At 44.6% G+C, this 18,977-nt stretch overlaps 2 protein-coding genes across 2 annotated transcripts; both read right to left on the reverse strand.

The window, feature by feature from the left end:
- Positions 1 to 2,167: 2,167 nt before the first annotated feature.
- On the reverse strand, positions 2,168 to 15,448 carry LOC102827981 (nascent polypeptide-associated complex subunit alpha-like). The gene is made up of 8 exons (XM_006859453.1): positions 15,211 to 15,448; positions 14,277 to 14,348; positions 4,666 to 4,751; positions 4,165 to 4,242; positions 3,623 to 3,769; positions 3,185 to 3,313; positions 2,742 to 2,864; positions 2,168 to 2,292 (listed from the first exon to the last, which is right to left on the reverse strand). Exons 2-8 carry the CDS (start codon positions 14,344 to 14,346, stop codon positions 2,278 to 2,280), a joined length of 648 nt encoding a protein of 215 aa, XP_006859515.1. The 5' UTR covers positions 14,347 to 14,348; positions 15,211 to 15,448; the 3' UTR covers positions 2,168 to 2,277.
- On the reverse strand, positions 5,478 to 10,636 carry LOC102811467 (nascent polypeptide-associated complex subunit alpha, muscle-specific form-like). Its single transcript, XM_006859565.1, has 2 exons — positions 5,896 to 10,636; positions 5,478 to 5,512 (listed from the first exon to the last, which is right to left on the reverse strand). The coding sequence occupies exons 1-2, from the start codon at positions 10,634 to 10,636 to the stop codon at positions 5,478 to 5,480; spliced, it is 4,776 nt and encodes a 1,591-aa protein (XP_006859627.1).
- Positions 15,449 to 18,977: the final 3,529 nt, after the last annotated feature.

Below are 18,977 nucleotides of genomic sequence, written 5' to 3' on the forward strand. Positions count from 1 at the left end.
TGCCCTTTCCAGCATAGTAAACCAGTTGCCAGATTCAAAATGGCCAATGCCAGTCCATTTCAGCTAACACCAAGGATATCATCGATCTTTGTGTTCTATACAATTTTTGACAACTTCCAAATTTGATTCATTCTTCGAATGTTTCTACCTGTATCTCACTGAGTTGGGTCCCATCAGCAAATGAAGGTCTTGGCAGCTTTACTCCATTCATGTTATCATGGTTACCTCTACTTTGAGGCAGCAGCTCTTCCTGTCACATTTTGAGTGCCTTCCAGCCTGAGGGTTTTATGTCACAACCATCTGACAATGTTTTACTACTATTTTTAAGGTTTTCAGATCTATGTTAGAAGTACAGCCAAAATGTTCCTTGGAAGCCAGAATGACCAGACTGTCATGCTTCAGACATACTGTTAGGAGGGACCAATCACTGGAGGATATCATGTTTGATAAAGTGGAGGGTCAGAGAAAAAGAGGAAGACCCCCTCAATGAGATGGATTAGCACAGTGGCAGCCATGTGCATGAAGTGAGGTTGGTGCAGGACAGGGAAGTGTTTTGTTCTGTTGTCACAGGGTCACTAACAACAACCAGCCTTCTTCCTGATCTGGAAGCTGTTGTTGAAATCTCTCCACCATAGTGACCCTATGGTATTTAAAATACTGGTGTCATAGCTTCTAGTATCATAGTAACATGCAAACCACCACAGTACAGGAATCTGACAGAGTGGTGGATAGTGTGTGGTGTTTAAGTGCTGTCAAGTCAGTTCCTGGTTCAGGGTTTCTGAGGCTTTAACCTTTACAGGTGCAGAAAGCCTCATCTTTTTTCCAATGAGTCCCAAGTTAGAACAGTGGACCCTGTGATTTGCAGTCCACTGCTTATCATAGTTTAATATAAAAGGCCAAACCGACAACTCAAAAATTAAGACAGAAAACTTTGGAGTTTCTATCTTAAGTTTGTTAATAAGGACTATTTCAGAAAACAGTGTGAAGAATCATTGCACAATTCCACAAATGTAATCAATGTTACCAAATTGCATAAACCGTTGAGTTGGTAGTCAGGGCCTTTAGTATTCTAGTCATTGCATCAAACTGTTCTACCTTAGTGAGATGTTAAGTCTTAATTCTCAACCCGCCTTCAGCTTGTTTCTCCAGTCACCTACCAGTTTTGGTGGACGTCCTTGGGGCCTTACTTTTCACTTACATCTGCTAAAGTAATGCCTATTCTACTCCATCATGCTGATGTTGAATGCCACTGAGTTGGTCATGACCCATAGCAACCCTGTCCCCAGCTTCAGTTTGAACTACTTTATCTCGAAGTTCAAACCTTCCTGCAATCTAATCATCATCGGGATTGATAAGACTGAATTCAATAAAAATAAATCAAAGCTTAGTTCCAAAGGTCTTACATGACATTATCTAGGTTACCCATCTTTTAAGTCCTTTGCTTCTTGAAAACTATTCTCTGACAATTCAAACTGAAATTTACCTTTTATTGACTTAAAAAAAAAAAAAAGCATCATGTGTTTGGTTAGGTATCTTATTTCATTTTACATAACACTTTTTTACTATGTTTGCCAGATACATCATCAATGAACAAGGTTTCCCTGACTAGGTTGACTTCTTGATGTCTTCACAGTACGCAGTATGCCTGCACACGCACAGTCCATGGCCAAGAGCAGAGCAGCTGCACTGTACATCGTCGTCACAATCCTCCCCTTCACAAAGTAGCTCTTCATCTTCTACCAAGTGCAGTCTTTCCCTACACAGCCACCATCTGTTCCAACACCGTACCAAATCCTCTTGTCAAGACGTAAGCAAAGTAAACTGCTGGTCTTAGAGGCCAGATAAGCCTCAATATGTATTCAATAAGAATGTAATTCTGAGGAAGGGCTGAATTTATATACAAAGAATTCAGGATTTACTAGGAGTTACATGTAAAGCAGAAGTTAAAAATGATTAACTTTATAATGTAGTAGTCTCTTAAGACAAGACCCTATCAAATTGTTTGGAACAATAACTTCTTACAATATGAGAAAAGCTGAGGTTTTAAAGTTGGATCTGTGCTCTAAATCTTTTAACTGAAGTAGAGGTCTTAAAGGCAAATACATCTGTGTTCCCATCTCTGGAGCCTTCATATTCTTTGTTGAGAAGAGACCAAACATCCACTGGGTTCATCCAACAAGAAGTCATAACTTTATTAATGATAGAAACAGTACAAATTTCAAACCAAACTGCAGTTACTCTTCTGAAACACCAAAAATAGTCCTTGTTTTTAGATGGTTACATTGTTAATTCCTGTAAAAGAAAAGAGATAATCAGAGGTTGTTGGCAATTCCAACTCCTAGTGACCACACCTTGTATACATGGTTTCCAAAGAACAGCTGGTGGGTTTGAATAGCTGACCTTGTGGTTCCCAGCCCAGAGCTGATCCTACAGCGCCATACAATCAGAGGTTAATTAGAGGCAAATTAGGAGATTTTAGGTCACTAAAACCAGAGGAAACTCAAAATAGGTTTTGGAATGAGACTTTGGAATTGGCTGACATGAAGCAGAAAAAAAAATAAAGGACTTAAGTTTTCTTTTATTTCAGACATTCCTTATGCTCAAGAGGCTGTTCAGGGCTTGCTGCTGTTGTTAAGTGCCATCGGTTTAATCCAATGTAATCGATCAGATTCTTAAAAGCCAACAACAATTAGTCAAGGCAGACGGAGGAGTCAAGGAGTAAAAAAGGCTTGGCTACTTACCATAATGGCATTTACAATATCATTACTGTTGTTCTTCAGGGCCCGGACTGCCTTTGCTCTTGATACATTTGCTTGTGACATGACCAATTCGATGTCCTTCACTTCCACACCTGTTTCATCAACCTAAGAAAGATGAAGAAAAAAAAAAAAAACCTCAATAAACTAAGCGGTTAAGAGAGATCACAGTTTTTTGGAGTCAGCATCTTTTGAATCGAGACCTTAATAGAATCTTTCCCTGAACAAAAATATATTATATTGCTGTATGTTGTTGTTGTTAAGTGCCATTGAGTGTTCTGATTCATAATGACCCTGTATAGGGTTTCCAAGGAGTGGCTGGTGAGCTTGAACTGCTGATCTTGTCGTTCAAACCGACCTTGCAATCCAGGGCCACACCAGGACTCCATGTTGCTATATAGAAAGGATTAAAATATTTCCTGATATACCTCTTCCTCTTCACTCTCCTCTTGTACAGTTGGAGTTTGTGTGTTTTCCTGAATGTTAGAGACAGCTTCACCTTGAACTTTGAATTTTTCAGCAGCTGCTAGCTGTGCTTGCTGAGATAAATCCTCGATCTATGGGACACAAAATAGATTTCATGTGAGATTAGTCTGTGGTAAATGAAAAGAAGCCATATTATTATCTTTTCCTATGTTCTCAACCCAACCCACAGTTTAGCTGAACTGCTTTCCTGCATCCACTGCAACAGTTCTCAATTTGTGGTAAGTTTGCCCCTGCCCCCATCCCAAGAAGTTGTTTGGCAATGTCTGCAGTTATATATAGGACCGGCCTCCATAACAACAAATTAATGGCCCCAAATGTTAATAGTGCCTAGGTTGAGAAACCTTGCTTTAGAACTTGCAAAAAAACCCCTTTTTACTTACTTTGGCTTCTCCAAAAACTATATAGGTATCTGAAGCTGGGCTCTTATAGACATCTGGTTTTGTGATGACAAAGAGGATATTCTTAGATTTCCGGATAGTGACTCTAGTAACCCCTGTGACTTGTCGAAGACCCAGCTTGGACATAGCCTAAAGAATAGACATAGGTTTCCAAGTTCATTAGAAACAGTTTTAGGAAGCATTGAACATAAAAATACCCAATCTAAAGCAAAGTTGATATAAGTTAATAGCCACTGTCATTGAGTTGATTCTAACTCACAGCTATACTGTGTATGGTTTGAGGTTGTAAATCACAAAGCCTCATTTTTCTCCGGTGGCTTGAACTGCTAAGCTCTTGGTCAGCAATCCAGTGCTTATCCTACGGCATTGCCACGGCTCCTTTAGGGAACTGGTTTCCCAAGATTCTTGGGATCTCTGCCATAGTAACTTCTGCTACTTTAATTATGATTCCACCAATACCAATCCAACTTTAGATGTTTCACATCAAAACCTTTAATCCTTGTTTAGCACTTTAAAAATCTTACCTTCCGTGCCTTCTTTTCACTTCGACTCTGTTTTGCTTTACTGACTGGTTCTTCATCAATTTCAGCTGCTGCAGCCAGCTGAGAAAATAAAGCCGAACCTGAGACTTTTATACCACAATCCCCAGGTTTTCGCTTTTCAAGCCCACAGTTCCAAATATAGGTGACAGTTCTGGGATACAAGCATATAATTTAAGAACAATTCATATTTGATTAACCCAACCTCTATTAGCAACAAATTTTTTAATCACACTGCCTTCACTTACTGCCCTTGCAGCAGCTTTTAAATCAGTGAAAAGGCCTGGAGAACCTTTCCTTGCACTAAAGTAACGCTAAATAAGGACAGGCATGGACCTGTTCTAATTAATTTACAAATTCTAAAGACTGAGGAACAAAATTTGTTCATAAGCCTAGGGGACTGCCTGTACACAATGTTTGCTTTTCTGATCAATCCTGGTTGTCTTGATCTACTGCTTATATACTGGTTAGTAAGAGAATACCCACCTGGGCTTGCTGTGTGGTTGCCTGTGTGGAATCCTGTTCCTCGAGCTCTGGTACTGATTCATCACTGTCAGATTCTGTTCCAGATCCTAAGTAGACAAACAACTTTTACCATTTAGTAGTAGAAATTGTAGGAAGTAGCTCACAGTGGCTTGCCTGGACTCAAGGTCACTGGATTATTCTAGACCTCACAAAGTTCAATGTAAACAAACTTACTTGTGAGAAGTCAGCTTAAGGACCATTAACTTAGTAAGAAATGAGTGTGTACACATCCATTAAAGACCCAGCCCCAAAAATGAAGGGTAGTCATTAGGTACAGCTGAACAGGTTACATATTACATATATCTTATGACTACTTCCTTTTTGTTAGGGTCTTCACTTCTTGGCACAAGCAAGTAACAATGATCCCTGTTAACTCTAAATTTAACCCAGTAACCGAACCACCCCAGGAAAAATTCTGCCAGATAAGGTGTTTCCAAGATTCTTTTGTGAGAATGACAATAAGGCACATTGTGGAGGCAGGTCAGAAGCAGTTGTGTACACACATTTAGCCTATTTTCACACCATTCACTCTAGCAATGTGATCTAGCAATATAGTGCCAAGATTCTCAATGATGCCAATCTATAACTCTAATAGTCACCTTTCTCCACTAGATATTGCCTTGTAAATTCGCCAACCCTCACCCTCCCAAACAGAATTAAGATATTTTAAGTTTCTCTCATTTGAAAGACTAAGCATCAAGAGACTGAGGAGTAAATAACAAAAGCAGACACCTGTACCATTCTCAGGCTAGAAAAAGCAGGTCTCTACATTTTTAAGAAGTCCCTGGGAAACTGGTCATTACTAAGTCTACAAGTAAAAAGAAATTCAAGCAGATTCAGATCCCATAGTAATTTAGCAAATCACAGGCCCAGGGACAAGGTTAGTGACGTGGTAGAGATTAAAGCAAATTGGTAGGTCTTGGTTTTCAATGTCAGATCACTTAGGTAAAGAAGATGGCAGTTTAGTCTGGTGACGATAGTCACTATGATGAGACACAAGATAATACATAATGGAGGTTATGAAAACCAAGATTGTTTCATATTCCTAAAGCTTCTACATTTAAATGTATCATTCTATATTCTATGCAGATACACTGGAAAAAGAGGCGCACCCTAAGGTTAGTATTGGTGGGTAGCCCCTGAGAGGGGTGTGGGCGACACACCATGCACACAGCAAACCAAGGCAAATACCCTTGTTGTTCTTCAGAATGGACTGCTTGGCAGAGGGGGTTGGGGCAGGGATCCCAGCAGATTTGGGGGTGGGCATGTTGACGAGGACCGGCTGGAAAGGTACTCCCCCCGAGATTGGTTCCGGGGGAATCAGAGGCGGCAGCTCATCCTCATCAGCAGGGGATGGGAGCTTATGGGGCGATTCCAGCACCAGCCCAGGAGAGGACGGCAGAAATTGCTGTTTAGGAAGCAGAGGGGGAACTGGGGAGGGAGCAAGAGGCAGAGAGACTGATGGGGAGGGTGCTGGAGAGACAGATGGTGATCCAGTTTTAGGAAGGATCTTCTCAGAGGCAGCGGATGATAGAGGGGCAGATGTCTTGGACTCAGGAGGAGTCAAGAGGACCTTTGGGGCATGAACAGGATCTTTGCCCTTTATGGAAGAAATAGGGAGGGCTTTGGGAGTCCTTGAGGAGCCCTTCTGAGTAGAGGATGTTGAAGGAGCTGGAAATGGTCTAGCTGAGGGATCTGGGCATACTGAAGGTGAAGGAGAACTCTTCTTGGTAGATGGACTTTTCTGAGTGGGAGCTTTGACAACTGATGCACTTTCTGGAGATGGGGCAACAGATACTTCTTTGAGAGTGGCAGGACCTTTCTTTGCTGACTGCCGTTTAGATACCTGAGGGACTATGGCCTCCATGGGACAGGTGACTGATGATGGAGAAGTAGGTGAACTTTGGAGTGATGCGGTTGTTGAGGTCTCTTTGGAAGAGGGAAGGGTCACAGGTGTGGAAATGGGGGTTGATGTTGCTTGGGCCCTTTTGGAAGAGGGAGACGCCACGGGTGGGGAATTAGGGGTCTTTTTTGGGGATGGTGTTGCTGGGGCCCTTTTGGAAGAAGCCACAGGTGGGGAAGTGGGACCCCCCTTGGGAGTTGCTGTTGCTGGGGTACTTTGAAAAGATAGAGGAGTCACAGGTGGGGAGGTGGGGGACCCTTTGGAGGATGGTTCTGCTGGAACCCCTTTGGAAGAAGCCACAGGTGGGAGAGTGGGGCTCGCCTTGGAGGTTGGTGTTACTGGCATCCCTTTAGAAGAGGGAAGAGTTATAGATGGGGGAGTGGAGCCCCCCTTGGGGGTTGGTGTTGCTGGGGCATCTTTGGAAGAGGGAGGAGTCACAGGTGTAGAAACGGGATCTTCCTTGGGGGCTGATGTTGCTTGGGCCTTTTTGGAAGAGGGAGAAGCCACAGGTGGGGAAGTAGGGGCCTTTTTTGGGGATGGTGTTGCTGGGGCCCTTTTGGAAGAGGGAGAACCCACATGTGGGGAAGTGGGGGTTTCTTTGGGGGGTGGTGCTGTTGGGATTCCTTTGGAAGGAGTCACAGGTGGCGAAGTAAGGTCCCCTTTGGGAGCTGATGTTATTGGCATTACTTTGGAAGAGGGAGAAGTCACAGGTGGGGAATTAGGAACCCCCTTAGGGGTTGGTGTTGATGGGGCCCCTTTAGAAGTGGGAGCAGTCACAGGTGAGGGAGTGGGGTCCTCTTTGGAGACTGGTGTTGCTGGCATCCCTTTGGAGGATGCTGCTGCTGGAACCTCTTTGGAAGGGGGAGGAGCCACAAATGGGGGGGTGGGGTCTCCCTTGAGGGTTGGTGCTACTGGGGCCTTTTTAGAAGAGGGAGAAGTCACATGTGAGGGGGTGGGGCCTCCCTTGGGAGCTGGTGTTGCTGGGGCTGCTTTAGAAGAGGGAGCAGTCACAGGTAAGGGAGTGGGGTCCTCCTTGGTGGTTGGTGTTGCTGACATCCCTTTGGGGGATGGTGTTGCTGGGGCCCCTTTGGAAGAGGGAGAAGTCACAGGTAGGGAAGTAGGGGCCTTTTTGGGAGATGGTGCTGCTGGGGCCCCTTTGGAAGAGGGAAGAGTCACAGATGGGGGGGCAGGGTCCCCCTTGAGGGCTGATGTTGCTGGAGCCCCTTTAGAAGAGGGAGAAGTGACAGGTGGGGAAGTAGGGGATTTTTTGGGGGATGGTGTTACAGGGGCCCCTTTGGAAGAGGGAGAAGCCACAGGTGGGGAAGTAGGGGCCTTTTTGGGCGGTGGTGCTTCTGGGGCTCCTTTGGAAGAGGGAGGAATCACAGTTGGGGGAGTGGGAGCCTCCTTGGGAGTTGATGTTGCTGGGGCCCCTTTGGAAGGAGTCGTTATAGGTGGGGGAGTGGGGACATCTTTGGTGGACTGAGTTGCAGGGGCCTTTTTGGGCGATGGTGCTGCTGGGACCCCTTTTGAAGAGGGAGGAATCCCAGTTGGGGGAGTGGGGGCCCCTTTGGGAGTTGATGTTGCTGAAGCCTCTTTGGAAGGAGTCGTTATAGGTGGGGGAATGGGGACATCTTTGGTGGACTGAGTTGCAGGGGCCCCTTTGGAAGAGGGAGAAGCCACAGGTGGGGAAGTGAGGGTCTCTTTGGGGGATGGTGTTGCTGGGACCCCTTTGGGAGTTGATGTTGCTGGGGCCCCTTTGGAAGGAGTTGTTTTGGGTGGGGGAGTGTGGACATCTTTGGTGGACTGAATTGCAGGGGCCCCTTTGGGAGACAGTACTGCTGGGATCCCTTTGACAGAGGGAGGAGTCCCAACTGGGGAAGTAGGGATATCTTTGGGGAGGAGTGAGATAGCAGGGGCCTCCTTGGAGGAAGGAGAAGTGGGTGAATGCTTCTTTGTTGGGGAGCCTTGAAAAGAGAGACTGAGCTCTGGAAGAAGGGAAGTTTCAAGTGGTGAAGCAGGGGATGAAAGGTTTCCAATGGGAGAAACGGGGATAGCAGGTTCACTTTTAGAAATAGAAGGAACAAGAGTCAAGGTAGTAGGTGAAGTAGATGGACCCTTCTTTGCTGGAGGTCTTTTAGTCTGAGGAGACACACTAATCTTTAAAGGAGTTGGGGAATCAAGGATGGAAGTTCGAGTTCCTTTGGAAGATGCAGTGATGGAAGTACCAGAGTCTTTCTCATCTGGGGGTCCTTCAGGAGAGGAGGCTGCAGATGCCAATGCTGAGGTGTGAGAAATACCATCAACTTTCTTTACATCTGGAGTCCCAGCTGGGGGAAGAAAGGAAATGGGCATAGACTTGGGAATTTCAGGGGCCAGAGCTGGAGCCATAGGGCAACTTTCAGTGACTGAAGGAACCAAAGAGACAGCTCCTTCTAGAAAAGGGCTAACTATAGTTGTAGCAGTAGAGGTCCCTTGGGCAGTTACAGGAATCACCCCAGCAGGAGTAGTGGGAGAAGTTTTGAGCAGACTGGCAGGGTCTGGGCTTGCACAGGGACTTAGCTCAATGACAGAGGTTGGGGAGTTATGAACATCCAGAGGAAAGGCAGCAATGCTGGCTGGCTTCATTACAGGAAGAGACTCTGAAAGGCCCTTCTTTGCTAAAGTGGGCTCAGGAGAAGACATCTTTAGAGAAGAGGTACTTTGGGGAGAAGGGAAATCTTCAGGGACTGCCAAGGCCAATGGAGTACAGTCTTTTTTGGTGGGATGTTTTGCATGGGCAGGAGAAACAGGGGCTCCTACAGGACAGACAGGTATAGTTTGGCAATCTTTTTGGGTGGGGAGCTTTACCAATACTGAAGTGGGGAGATTTTGGGGGTCTTCAGGGGCTGGCAGAGGAGAGAGTGGTATCCCCAGAGTGGTTATTACTTGAGGAGTAGGAAGCTGTTTGGGAGCCCCAGGTACCATAATGAATGAAGTGTGAGAAGTTGGGTCCTTACTGCTTATAGAACCTGATGAAACTGGAGGAGACACACAACTAGATACCTCAGTAGTAGTAGGTACTACAGAAACTGTACCAGTGCCTGGCATCTTAAGTGGGGTGACTCCAATAGAAGAAACAGGCGTGTCTTTGAAGCCTGGACTCCCTGGAGAAGCAATAGGAACCTGAGTCATTAAAGGCTGATGATAGGTGGCATTAGGAGAGCCTTGGAAAATTAGCACGTTTGTAGGGGACAATGGGGTACTAGTGATGGCAGAGGAAGCTTTGTCAACACTGACAGGAAGGTGGGAAGGTGGAGCTCCCACTGGAAAAGCAGCCCCAGCAGCAGGAACCATTTCAATTCTGGAAGGAAGGGGAGGAATTACAGATCTCTGAGAAGGATAAGAGACCCCCACGGAAGAATGACCTACAGGAATGCTATCCACTATAGGATTTGGGAGAGTATTTTGGCCTATTTGACCTAAAGGTTGGACAGAAGAACCAAAAGAACTCTGATGTGAAGAAGGTGCAGCATAAGAGCCCAGAGAAGTTAGGGGCGTTGGATCAGTGGGAGCCACAGTCTTTTGGGAAGTAGCTACAGGAATAGACTGGGTTGAAGAAGATAGGGCATCAGGCAGACCAAGGGACTCCTTTAGGGTTATCATATTTTGTGGAGAAGTTAGAGTTGAGGGAATAGGGATGTCTTTGACCTGAGGAGAAGTGATATGTGTTTTGGCGGGACAGGAAGCTAATCCAGACTGAACAGAGGCTAAGCGGGATGGAATAGCACTGACTATACCTGGAGGGCTGGAGGTACTTTTTGTATTAGGGGATACTTGGGAGGGGGCTTGAATAGACGAGGTTTTTGAGTCTGAGGTAACAATGGGAGTTGATAGAGATGTTACTGACACTGACTCAGCTCCAGCAACTGGAGGTGAGGTCAGAGGGGTAGGTGGGAAAGCAGAGCTCTTCTGAACTGCAGGGGGAGCCAAGGCCACCAGAGCCAAGGGAGTTGAAGAGGAATGGGCACCTTTCAGGGATGGACCTATCATGGGGGAAGCCAGAGCTAAGGCAGCTGGGGAGATGGGAGGCCCTATTAAGTCTGGGAGGAAAGTTGGGGTTCCAGAGGGAGAAGCTCCCAAAGGCAGGGCTATCCCGGAGGATGACTGAGGAAAAAAAGGAGCTTCAAAAGAGGTTGAGGCAGTAACAGAAGGGGAAGGAAATGGGGAAGACTGGTTAGTGGTTGCCAGAGGGCACTGTTGGGGGGTGAGAGAGTAAGGAGGGGGAATGGTAGGTCCAGGTGGCCCCAAGGCAGCAGTGACACCCAAAGGTGAAGATATGGGAAGCACAGCTGGAGGAGAAAAGCAAAAAAAAAAGCATAAGGAAAGGGAAGGAAAAAACAAAGGTGAGTTATGCAGCCCCAACTTGGTACAACATGCCTCACAGGAAACACTGGAATTTTTAATTTGAGAAATCAAAGTTACTATGTAGAATTAGACAATGGTGACAAGCAACAACCCTTCCCAAACCTGCCTCTCCAACTCCCTCACTTTCCAATTTCTACCAAAATAAGCAAATTACTTCAGGGTGGAAAGAACAGTCTAAAAGTACCCCATTAGCCTGGGGAGCACAAGCCCAGGAATGGGGTAGAAGTAACATGTTTCTACTACCCTTTCTTCCCCTATCCTTCCAGCCTCAAATGAACCTCATTCTAATACTTATAGGCAATAAAATGACCACTAGAAAAACAACTATGCTTGCTATCTTGTCCATCAAAAATTATGAATTGAAACAGATATCGAAAATGGGAACAAGGAGGGTAAGTGAGTGGTGACAATGAGGAGGAATCAGAGCTGAATGAGAAAAAAGTAAACAAAACAACAGGTCTTTATACTCCCTGAAGCTCAAGTTCTTTATACAATTTAATGCTAACCACTAAAATATTCTAGTCACTTAACCTCTCCATGCCTCGGTTTATGCACCAAAAAAACTACAAACGGGTCAGCAACAACAAAAATCTTATTGAACAAAGAAGTTCTGCCCTACAGAGGTTCCAAGGCTGTAAATCCTCACAGAAAACAACTTTTTCCTACACTAGCTGGTGGGTTCAAAATGCCAACCTTTTGGTTAGCAGCCAAACATTTTCAATCACTGCACCAGGAAGACTCTTTACACAAATGGCTAAACACTGCAACCCCCCCCCCCCCAACCAAACTCAGTGCCTTCAAAAGTGGGTTCTGACTCATAGTGACCTGCATAGGGTTTCTGAGGCAGTAATTCTTTATAGGAGCAGAGAGCCTAACCTTTCTCCTGAGGAGCTGCTGGTGCGTTTGAACTACCTTGAGATCTGCAGTCTATTTCATAATTTCTATAGACCTTTCTAGGTCATACTAGCTTTTCAGACACCAATCCAAAGACGAATTAGACCTTCAGAGAGATAGCTTAGCCACAAGGGTAGGGACTATATTGTGAAACTGTAACCCAACTTGTCAAACCGGACTGTGATTCTATTTTGTAGAAAAACAGAAAAATCAGCAAGGTCTTCCCTCAATCTGCGTTAACTATTTAATTATGCTAAAACAGACCAATTATTAGGTACTGGTGTAAAGCTTTTCAGGAGGTAACACAGGATTAGACCAACCCCTTGAATAGTGTGTCAAATGACAAAAAACAAAAACAAAAACAAAACAACACACATACAGCATCCTGCTCCTGTAAAAATCGACTTACAGTCTTGGAAATCCTATACAGGGTCGCTATGAGCTGTTGGAACGGACTGACAGCACACCACCACCACAGCATCCAAATCCCCAATTCACAAGTTCTTATAGCACCTTGTATAGGGTTTCTGAGGAGTGACTGGTGGGTCTGAATGGCTGACCTGGCAGTTAGTTAGCAGCCTAGTGCTTATCCTACAGTGCCACATCAGGACTCCTACCATAGTAACCTACAAACATACAGGTGGCTCAATCAGTTTTTCTTGGGAGAATTTATAGGGCCAATGCCTTATAATTACAGTGAAAGCTTTCAAACAAGTTGAATCCCCTGCTCCCCCAGGACCCAAATTGGTGTCTTTTGATATCTTAACTAATTTCCTGAGCTACTTTGGTCATTTATTTTGATTGATGAAATTTGTAGACAAAATCCTGAGTGTTTTATCAGTGCTCTCTTTAATATTATATACCTACTCAGACTGCTGGGAGTCATTCTGTGGTACTGCAGGATAAGCACTAGATCGCAAGGCCAGTGGTTCAAACTCACCAGCCGCTCCTCGGAAACCCTATACAGGGTTGCTAAGAGTTGGAACCAACCTGATGGCACTTAGCATCAACAACACAGACTATAGGCACTGTAGGATAAGCACGTGACTGCTAAGCACAAGGCCAGCAATTCACACCCAACAACCACTCCTCAGAAACACTATACATGGTTGCTATGAGTCAGAATTGATTCAACGTTGTTGCCTAACTATAACTCAGACTATGCAGGAACAAGTTTAACACTGCCTAAAGATTGCTTCAAAAGTAAATGGTATTAGTTTTGAAGCTTGAAACCGATTAAATTTATCTAAATTTCAGTTTCCTTCCTTGTAAAATTAAGTTGTTCAATGATACAGGTCTCTTGGACATTTAGAAATCAGTTCTTTATTTGATCCCATTAAGTCCTTAGTCATTTAAAGACTTCATGTAGTTCACTCCCCAGTTTAGGGCCCTCTCCTTTTAAAGCAGCTGCATTAATCCCTTCAGCTGCAAAAATCAAACAGGTGGGAAGAGAGAACTTTTTTTTTTTTTTAACGTGTTCTACAATAAACAGCTCTACATTTTAACTCCAAAAGGGGACAGAAATTGCCCTTAAGTGAGAAGTGAAGTTTTTTTTGGAAACCAAACCCCCCAGAGAGGATGGAAGCTACAGCCTGAGGATTCCCTTTGCTTAATTCCGCACAATTAGCTCAGCAAAGGAGAGCAACCACTTTTGGGTTTTTCACTACCAAGTTTTCAAGAGCTGTTTTCACCATAATTCAACACTTGCCTTTACATTACCCTGCACACCATTAATTTCAAAGTTGAAAAGCAGCCCAAGGGAGGCTTTCTTTCAATTCTGGGTTCCAGACAAGCTTCTGATGCAGACACTATTCCAGAACACAAGAAACATCTCAATACCAACCCACAGAACAAGTTAATCAACCTAGGAGGCCCAGGACACATTTGCCACTAGTACTCATCTCATCCAGACATGTGATGAAGGCATAAGGCCAAGCTCTGCTATCTAAAACCTTGATGCAACTTGCTGGCTGGAACTTCACAAAAGCTCAGGTCTCCTTGGTTTGTTTGTCATCCAGTTCCAGTTGGTAAGAATCACTGAGACAGACCCCTTCCTTGCTGTTTTCCTATGTGGTGGGAATTCTACACAGCACAGATCCTTTTGAGGCAGTTGGCACACACCACAATGCAGGCTAGGGCACTTTTAATAAATATCCACAAGCCCCAAAGATCCTATTTTCACTCCATTCCTCTAATGAAAGACAGCAGTGAATTTTACGGTCTTCCCTTCTTGGTCAAGCTACAGCACCATCTTCCTTATAGAGCGTTAACTTTCTGAAAGGCAGGAGAATTATTTATTCTTTGTCACTTTACCCACCAAATAGCCTTAGGGTCAATCTTAATGAACGGTAAGGGGGCTCGGGAAACCTACCCGTCTCAGCCTGGGGCTGTGGCAACTCCTGCTCTGTAGCAGGGACGGTTTCTGTGGCTTCACCGGGCATTTCTGAAGGAAGGGAATAAAAAGGAGGCTTGAGTTGACTGGAATCCACTCTCCTGCACAATCCAGAGCCAAGTATTCCTAAGCACCGTCGGACTGTTAAGAAAATTATTTAGGTGCAGGGAGACTATCCTCCCCAAAATAGTGGGGAATGAGTGGGACAGGAAGCGACCCTCAGATTGCTGATCCAACTAAGCACCTTCTTACCACGCCTCTTCACTCGGCAGAGAGCAGACCTTCCAGTACCCAGGCTTGTTCTATTCCACGCTCAAAATCCCACAAAGCCAGCAATCCCCACTGCGTTCCCAACCCTAGGGCGAGAATTCCCGTCTGGCTCCCAACAAGGGCGACTTCTGACGCTACCCTTGAATCCCATCCTTTTCTTCCACTCGCTGCCGGGACTGGGGCCGCCTCCAGGATTCTCGTTTACCCGATTTTCAGGGGCCAGAAATGTAAAGAGCATGTCTTTAGTCCCGACACTCGTCTGTCACAATAAGAACGAGATGGGGGTGAGAAGGTGGGTGTTCCAAGGCCTTGTCCCCTTAACCTCCTCCGGATTCTAGACGCCGTTCTCAACAGCAAAAGCACTCCGTATCCGCCCTCAACATCGCCACAGCGACCACTTGTCCATCCCTGGACTCCGGACCCCTATCCTCTCCTCCCCAGCTCCTTTGCCGTGTTTTGCCAAGGCACCAACCACAGACCCCATTTTGTCCGGAGGCCTCAAGGCCACACTTCCCATGGCCGAGTAGGGATCCTGCGGTCCCATAAGGTTTCCAACTCTCCTTAACTCAGTAATCAGGGTGGCTCAGCCCTCAAAGAAGGCGGATGGCTGTGGATAGAGAGTAGTGGCGCAAACAGCACTTACTGTGCAGGGAACGCGGAACCAAGATGGCGGCAGAAAGAGAGTGAGTGAGAGCGTGACCCACGCCTGTTGCAGAAGGAAGCCTGGAGCCGAGGGGGCGGGATCAGGATCCGATTCCGGGTCGGTCACTGCGGCAGTCACTTCCTTTCAGTGACCCGTCGGGCTGGTTCCCAGAGCGGGAGTGGTGGCGAGGTCTAAATATGGGTAAGAATTCACTAAACAGGACGCGCTGGCCAAGCAGTTCTTTCCGCCCTTCTAAGTCGGGGCACTGCCGAGACTTGAAGGTAAACCGTGATGAGAAGTAACGTCTCCGGTCGGCAAAGTAGCCACAACAGCGTTAAAACGACTTTCCGATTATCTTTTCTCAAATAACGAGAATTGAGACGTTAAAGAATATCGAATGCCACATTTCAGGTTATTGAGTGGCCTAGATTAACCTCCAATTTTATTTCTGAAACACACAATTTAGGTCAATGTTAACACGCATTTTCTGGGAGGACCGCAACTAACAAGAAAAGTGAAATCAGCCGATTCGTAAATTGCCAACTACAATTTGATACACTCAAGTTTGTACAGGCAGTTCTCCAACGGATAAAAGTAGGTCCCCCTTCCCAGAATAAAGGACATAAGCGCATACATAATTTCTTTTTGTCATATTGGGAGTTGGTGTGGCGCTGTACGATAAGCATTAGACTGCTAAACAGGGTCACCGATTCCAAATCGGTTTGAGGGCACTTAATATTGGTTATGGAGTCCTGGTGTGATGTTATTGGCTAATGGGTCAGGCTGCAGAGCGTTTGAACTACAAGGTCCGTGGTTCAAGCGCACCAGGTGCTCCTTGGAAACCCTATACAGGGTCGCTATGGGTCGGAACCGACTCGACGGCACTTAACAACAAACATTCATTGTAGGGTTCAGGACTATTTAAAGAATCCACGCGTTATTCAGTAGGATTCTTGTAGAGTGTAAAAAACAATTATTATTAATGAAAAGGCGCTGACTCCCGTACCTTTTTTCTTAGTCCTACAAAAGGACACACAAATTGGATCTTGATTACCAAACCAGCTGAAATTTTGCAGCCTAACTCCTAACCCACAGCGCCACCGGGGCTCCTTACAGCTAAAGCTATTTAATGTAATGGTCTGAAATGATTGTTTGCGGCTGCCTTTTAAGAGCAGTGAAAATTTGCAATGCTCTGAAAACTATTTGAAAATGTGAGAATTTTACTATAGTGAAGTGAGGATTAAAGATGATTGAACTAGAATTAAGCGATAATGGAGTTGATCAGGAACGGAAAATTCTGATATTCTCTTCCTATTTGGTGCAGTCATTAATTTCAGTTTATAGTAACCTGTGTGACAGAATTGCCCCATAGGGTTTTCTTGGCTCTAACTATGGAAGTAGATCACCAAGTCTTTCTTCCTTGGATCCATTGGGTTGGTTTGAACTGCTGACTTCTAGTAACAGCTGATTGCTTAACTACTTATGCCACTAGGGCTTTCTATCCAAACGCATGTCATCAAGTTGATTCTGACTCATAGTGACCCTGTTTAGGGTGTCTAAGGCTGTAAATCCTGGTGTGGTGCTCTGGGTTAATATACTGGACTGCAAGGTCATTTGAACTGCAAGGTTGACGGTTCAAGCTCACAGTTGCTCTTCTGAAGCTTCTTGGAAACCCTATACAGGGTCTCTGTGAATCAGAATTTAGCAACAAATCTTCAAAAGAGAAAGATTTTGAGACTTTCTTCCTATAGAAACAGCTGGTAGGTTTGAACTGCTAACCTTGCAGTTAGCAGTCCAGTGCTTTTACAGTGCCACTAGGGCTCTTTTCTCTTCACATTGTTGTTGTTAAGTGCTGTTGAGTTGGTTCCAACTCATAGTGGTCCAGTATAAGTGGGTTAATTTGGCCCTTGAATTAATTTGGTTTGGCTCTGCCAAGGCAACAGTTCCAGCTGTCTCATTGTTAAGTGCTATGGAGTTGGTTCTAACTCATAGCAACCCTATATAGGGTGTCTGGGGAACAACCTCTGGATTTGAATTGCTGGCCTTTTGGTTCAAACTAACCTGAGGTTCATTGCTTATCCTATAGTGCCACTCACATTAAGGTGAGTTTGGAGTCCTGGTGTGGAGCTGTGGGTCAATGCAATGGACTGCAAAGTTGCTTTGAACCATAAGGTTGGCAGTTCAAGCTCACCAGTCTCTCCTTGGAAACTCTATATAGGGTCGCTATGGGTTAGAACCGATTTGATGGCACTTCACAACAACAGTTGTTTGACCAAATATAGCAGCCTAATTTTTAGGTTGATAATTTCATATGGCCCATGTTGTTGTTAAGTACCATGGAGTTGGTTCCAACTCATAGTGACCCTGTACAGGGTTTCCGAGGCCATAAATCTTTATGGGAGCAGAAAGCCTCATCTTTCTCCTGTGGAATGGCTGGTAGTTTCGAACTGCCACCTTGAGGTTAGCAGCCCGATTCGTAACCACTACGCTACCAGAGCTCCTTTGTATGGTCCATACATTATACAACTTTAGGCAGAAAAAAGGTTCCCCACATTCTGTATAGGGTTTTTGAGGAGCAGCTGATGGGTTTGAACTGCTGACATTGTGGTTTACAGTTCAGTGCTGGTCCTACAGTGCCACACCGGGAGTCCATTTGTGTCTTTAGACAATTTAATTAGCCAATTTGTGCCTGTGTTATCTATAAAATGGGGACAATAGCTACTTCATAGAATTTTTTTTTTAAGATTAAATAGACATTATAACAAGATCTGGTAGTGTAGTGGTTACCAGTCGGGCTGTGAACCGCAAGGTAAGTAGTTCGAAACTACCAGCTGCTCTGTGGGAGAAAGATGAGGCTTTCTGCTCCCGTAAAGATTTACAGCCTCGGAAACCCTGTTCAGGGTCGCTATGGGTCAGAACCGACTCGACGGCACTTAACAACAAGACACTATAACACTTGGAAAGTGTTTATTACAATTAAAATTGTAGATAGAATTTATTTCTACATAGGTAAATAAGTGATCTGGAAGATTTCCAATATGGTTTACCTTCAGAAGGGCCAGAAATAGTTAACCATCTCCTTACACAAATACAGGAATAGCTCATTTTAGTGGGCTTTGCTTTATTGCATGTAACAGATACTGCATTTTTCCACATTGAAGGTTTGTGACAAACCTGTGTTGGAGCAAGTCGTTTTTCCAGCAGTATTTGCTCACTGTGTCTGATTCTCACACTTCAAACTTTTTCATGCTGTTGAGCACTTGATAGACTACAGTACGGTATAAACGTAACATTTATATGCACTGGGAAATAAAGAGTCACATTTAACTTGCTTTATTGTGATGCTTCATTGCAGTGGCTTGGAACTGAACCCACAATATCTCTGAGATACACCTGTAATACTGCATTTTGATCATTCCCTTTCTCTTCCCATTATTTTCCATGACTTTTTTGTTAACCTCTCGTTGTAATGTCTAACAAAGGAAGAATGTATTTACTTTTTCTTTGGGCTTTGTTATAAATTGGGCAGATTTGGAGATGGAAGCCATTTCTGTGCTTCTACAATTGGACTACTGTTATTAGTGGACTGGCAAATTGGAAAAGGGAAATCTAGTCTTTGAGCATGTTTCTGCTTTCTTCAAGAACCAAACATTCTTTTTTATGAACACAATGTTTCTGTAGTTAATTTTATGGATGAGTACACCACCTTTAATCTAAGGGCTTTAATTTCAAAGCATTAGAATACTTTCATGACATAGTTACAAAAC

The sequence above is a fragment of the Chrysochloris asiatica genome, unplaced genomic scaffold (genome assembly GCF_000296735.1).
Source record: "Chrysochloris asiatica unplaced genomic scaffold, ChrAsi1.0 scaffold00033, whole genome shotgun sequence".
NCBI lineage: Eukaryota > Metazoa > Chordata > Mammalia > Afrosoricida > Chrysochloridae > Chrysochloris > Chrysochloris asiatica.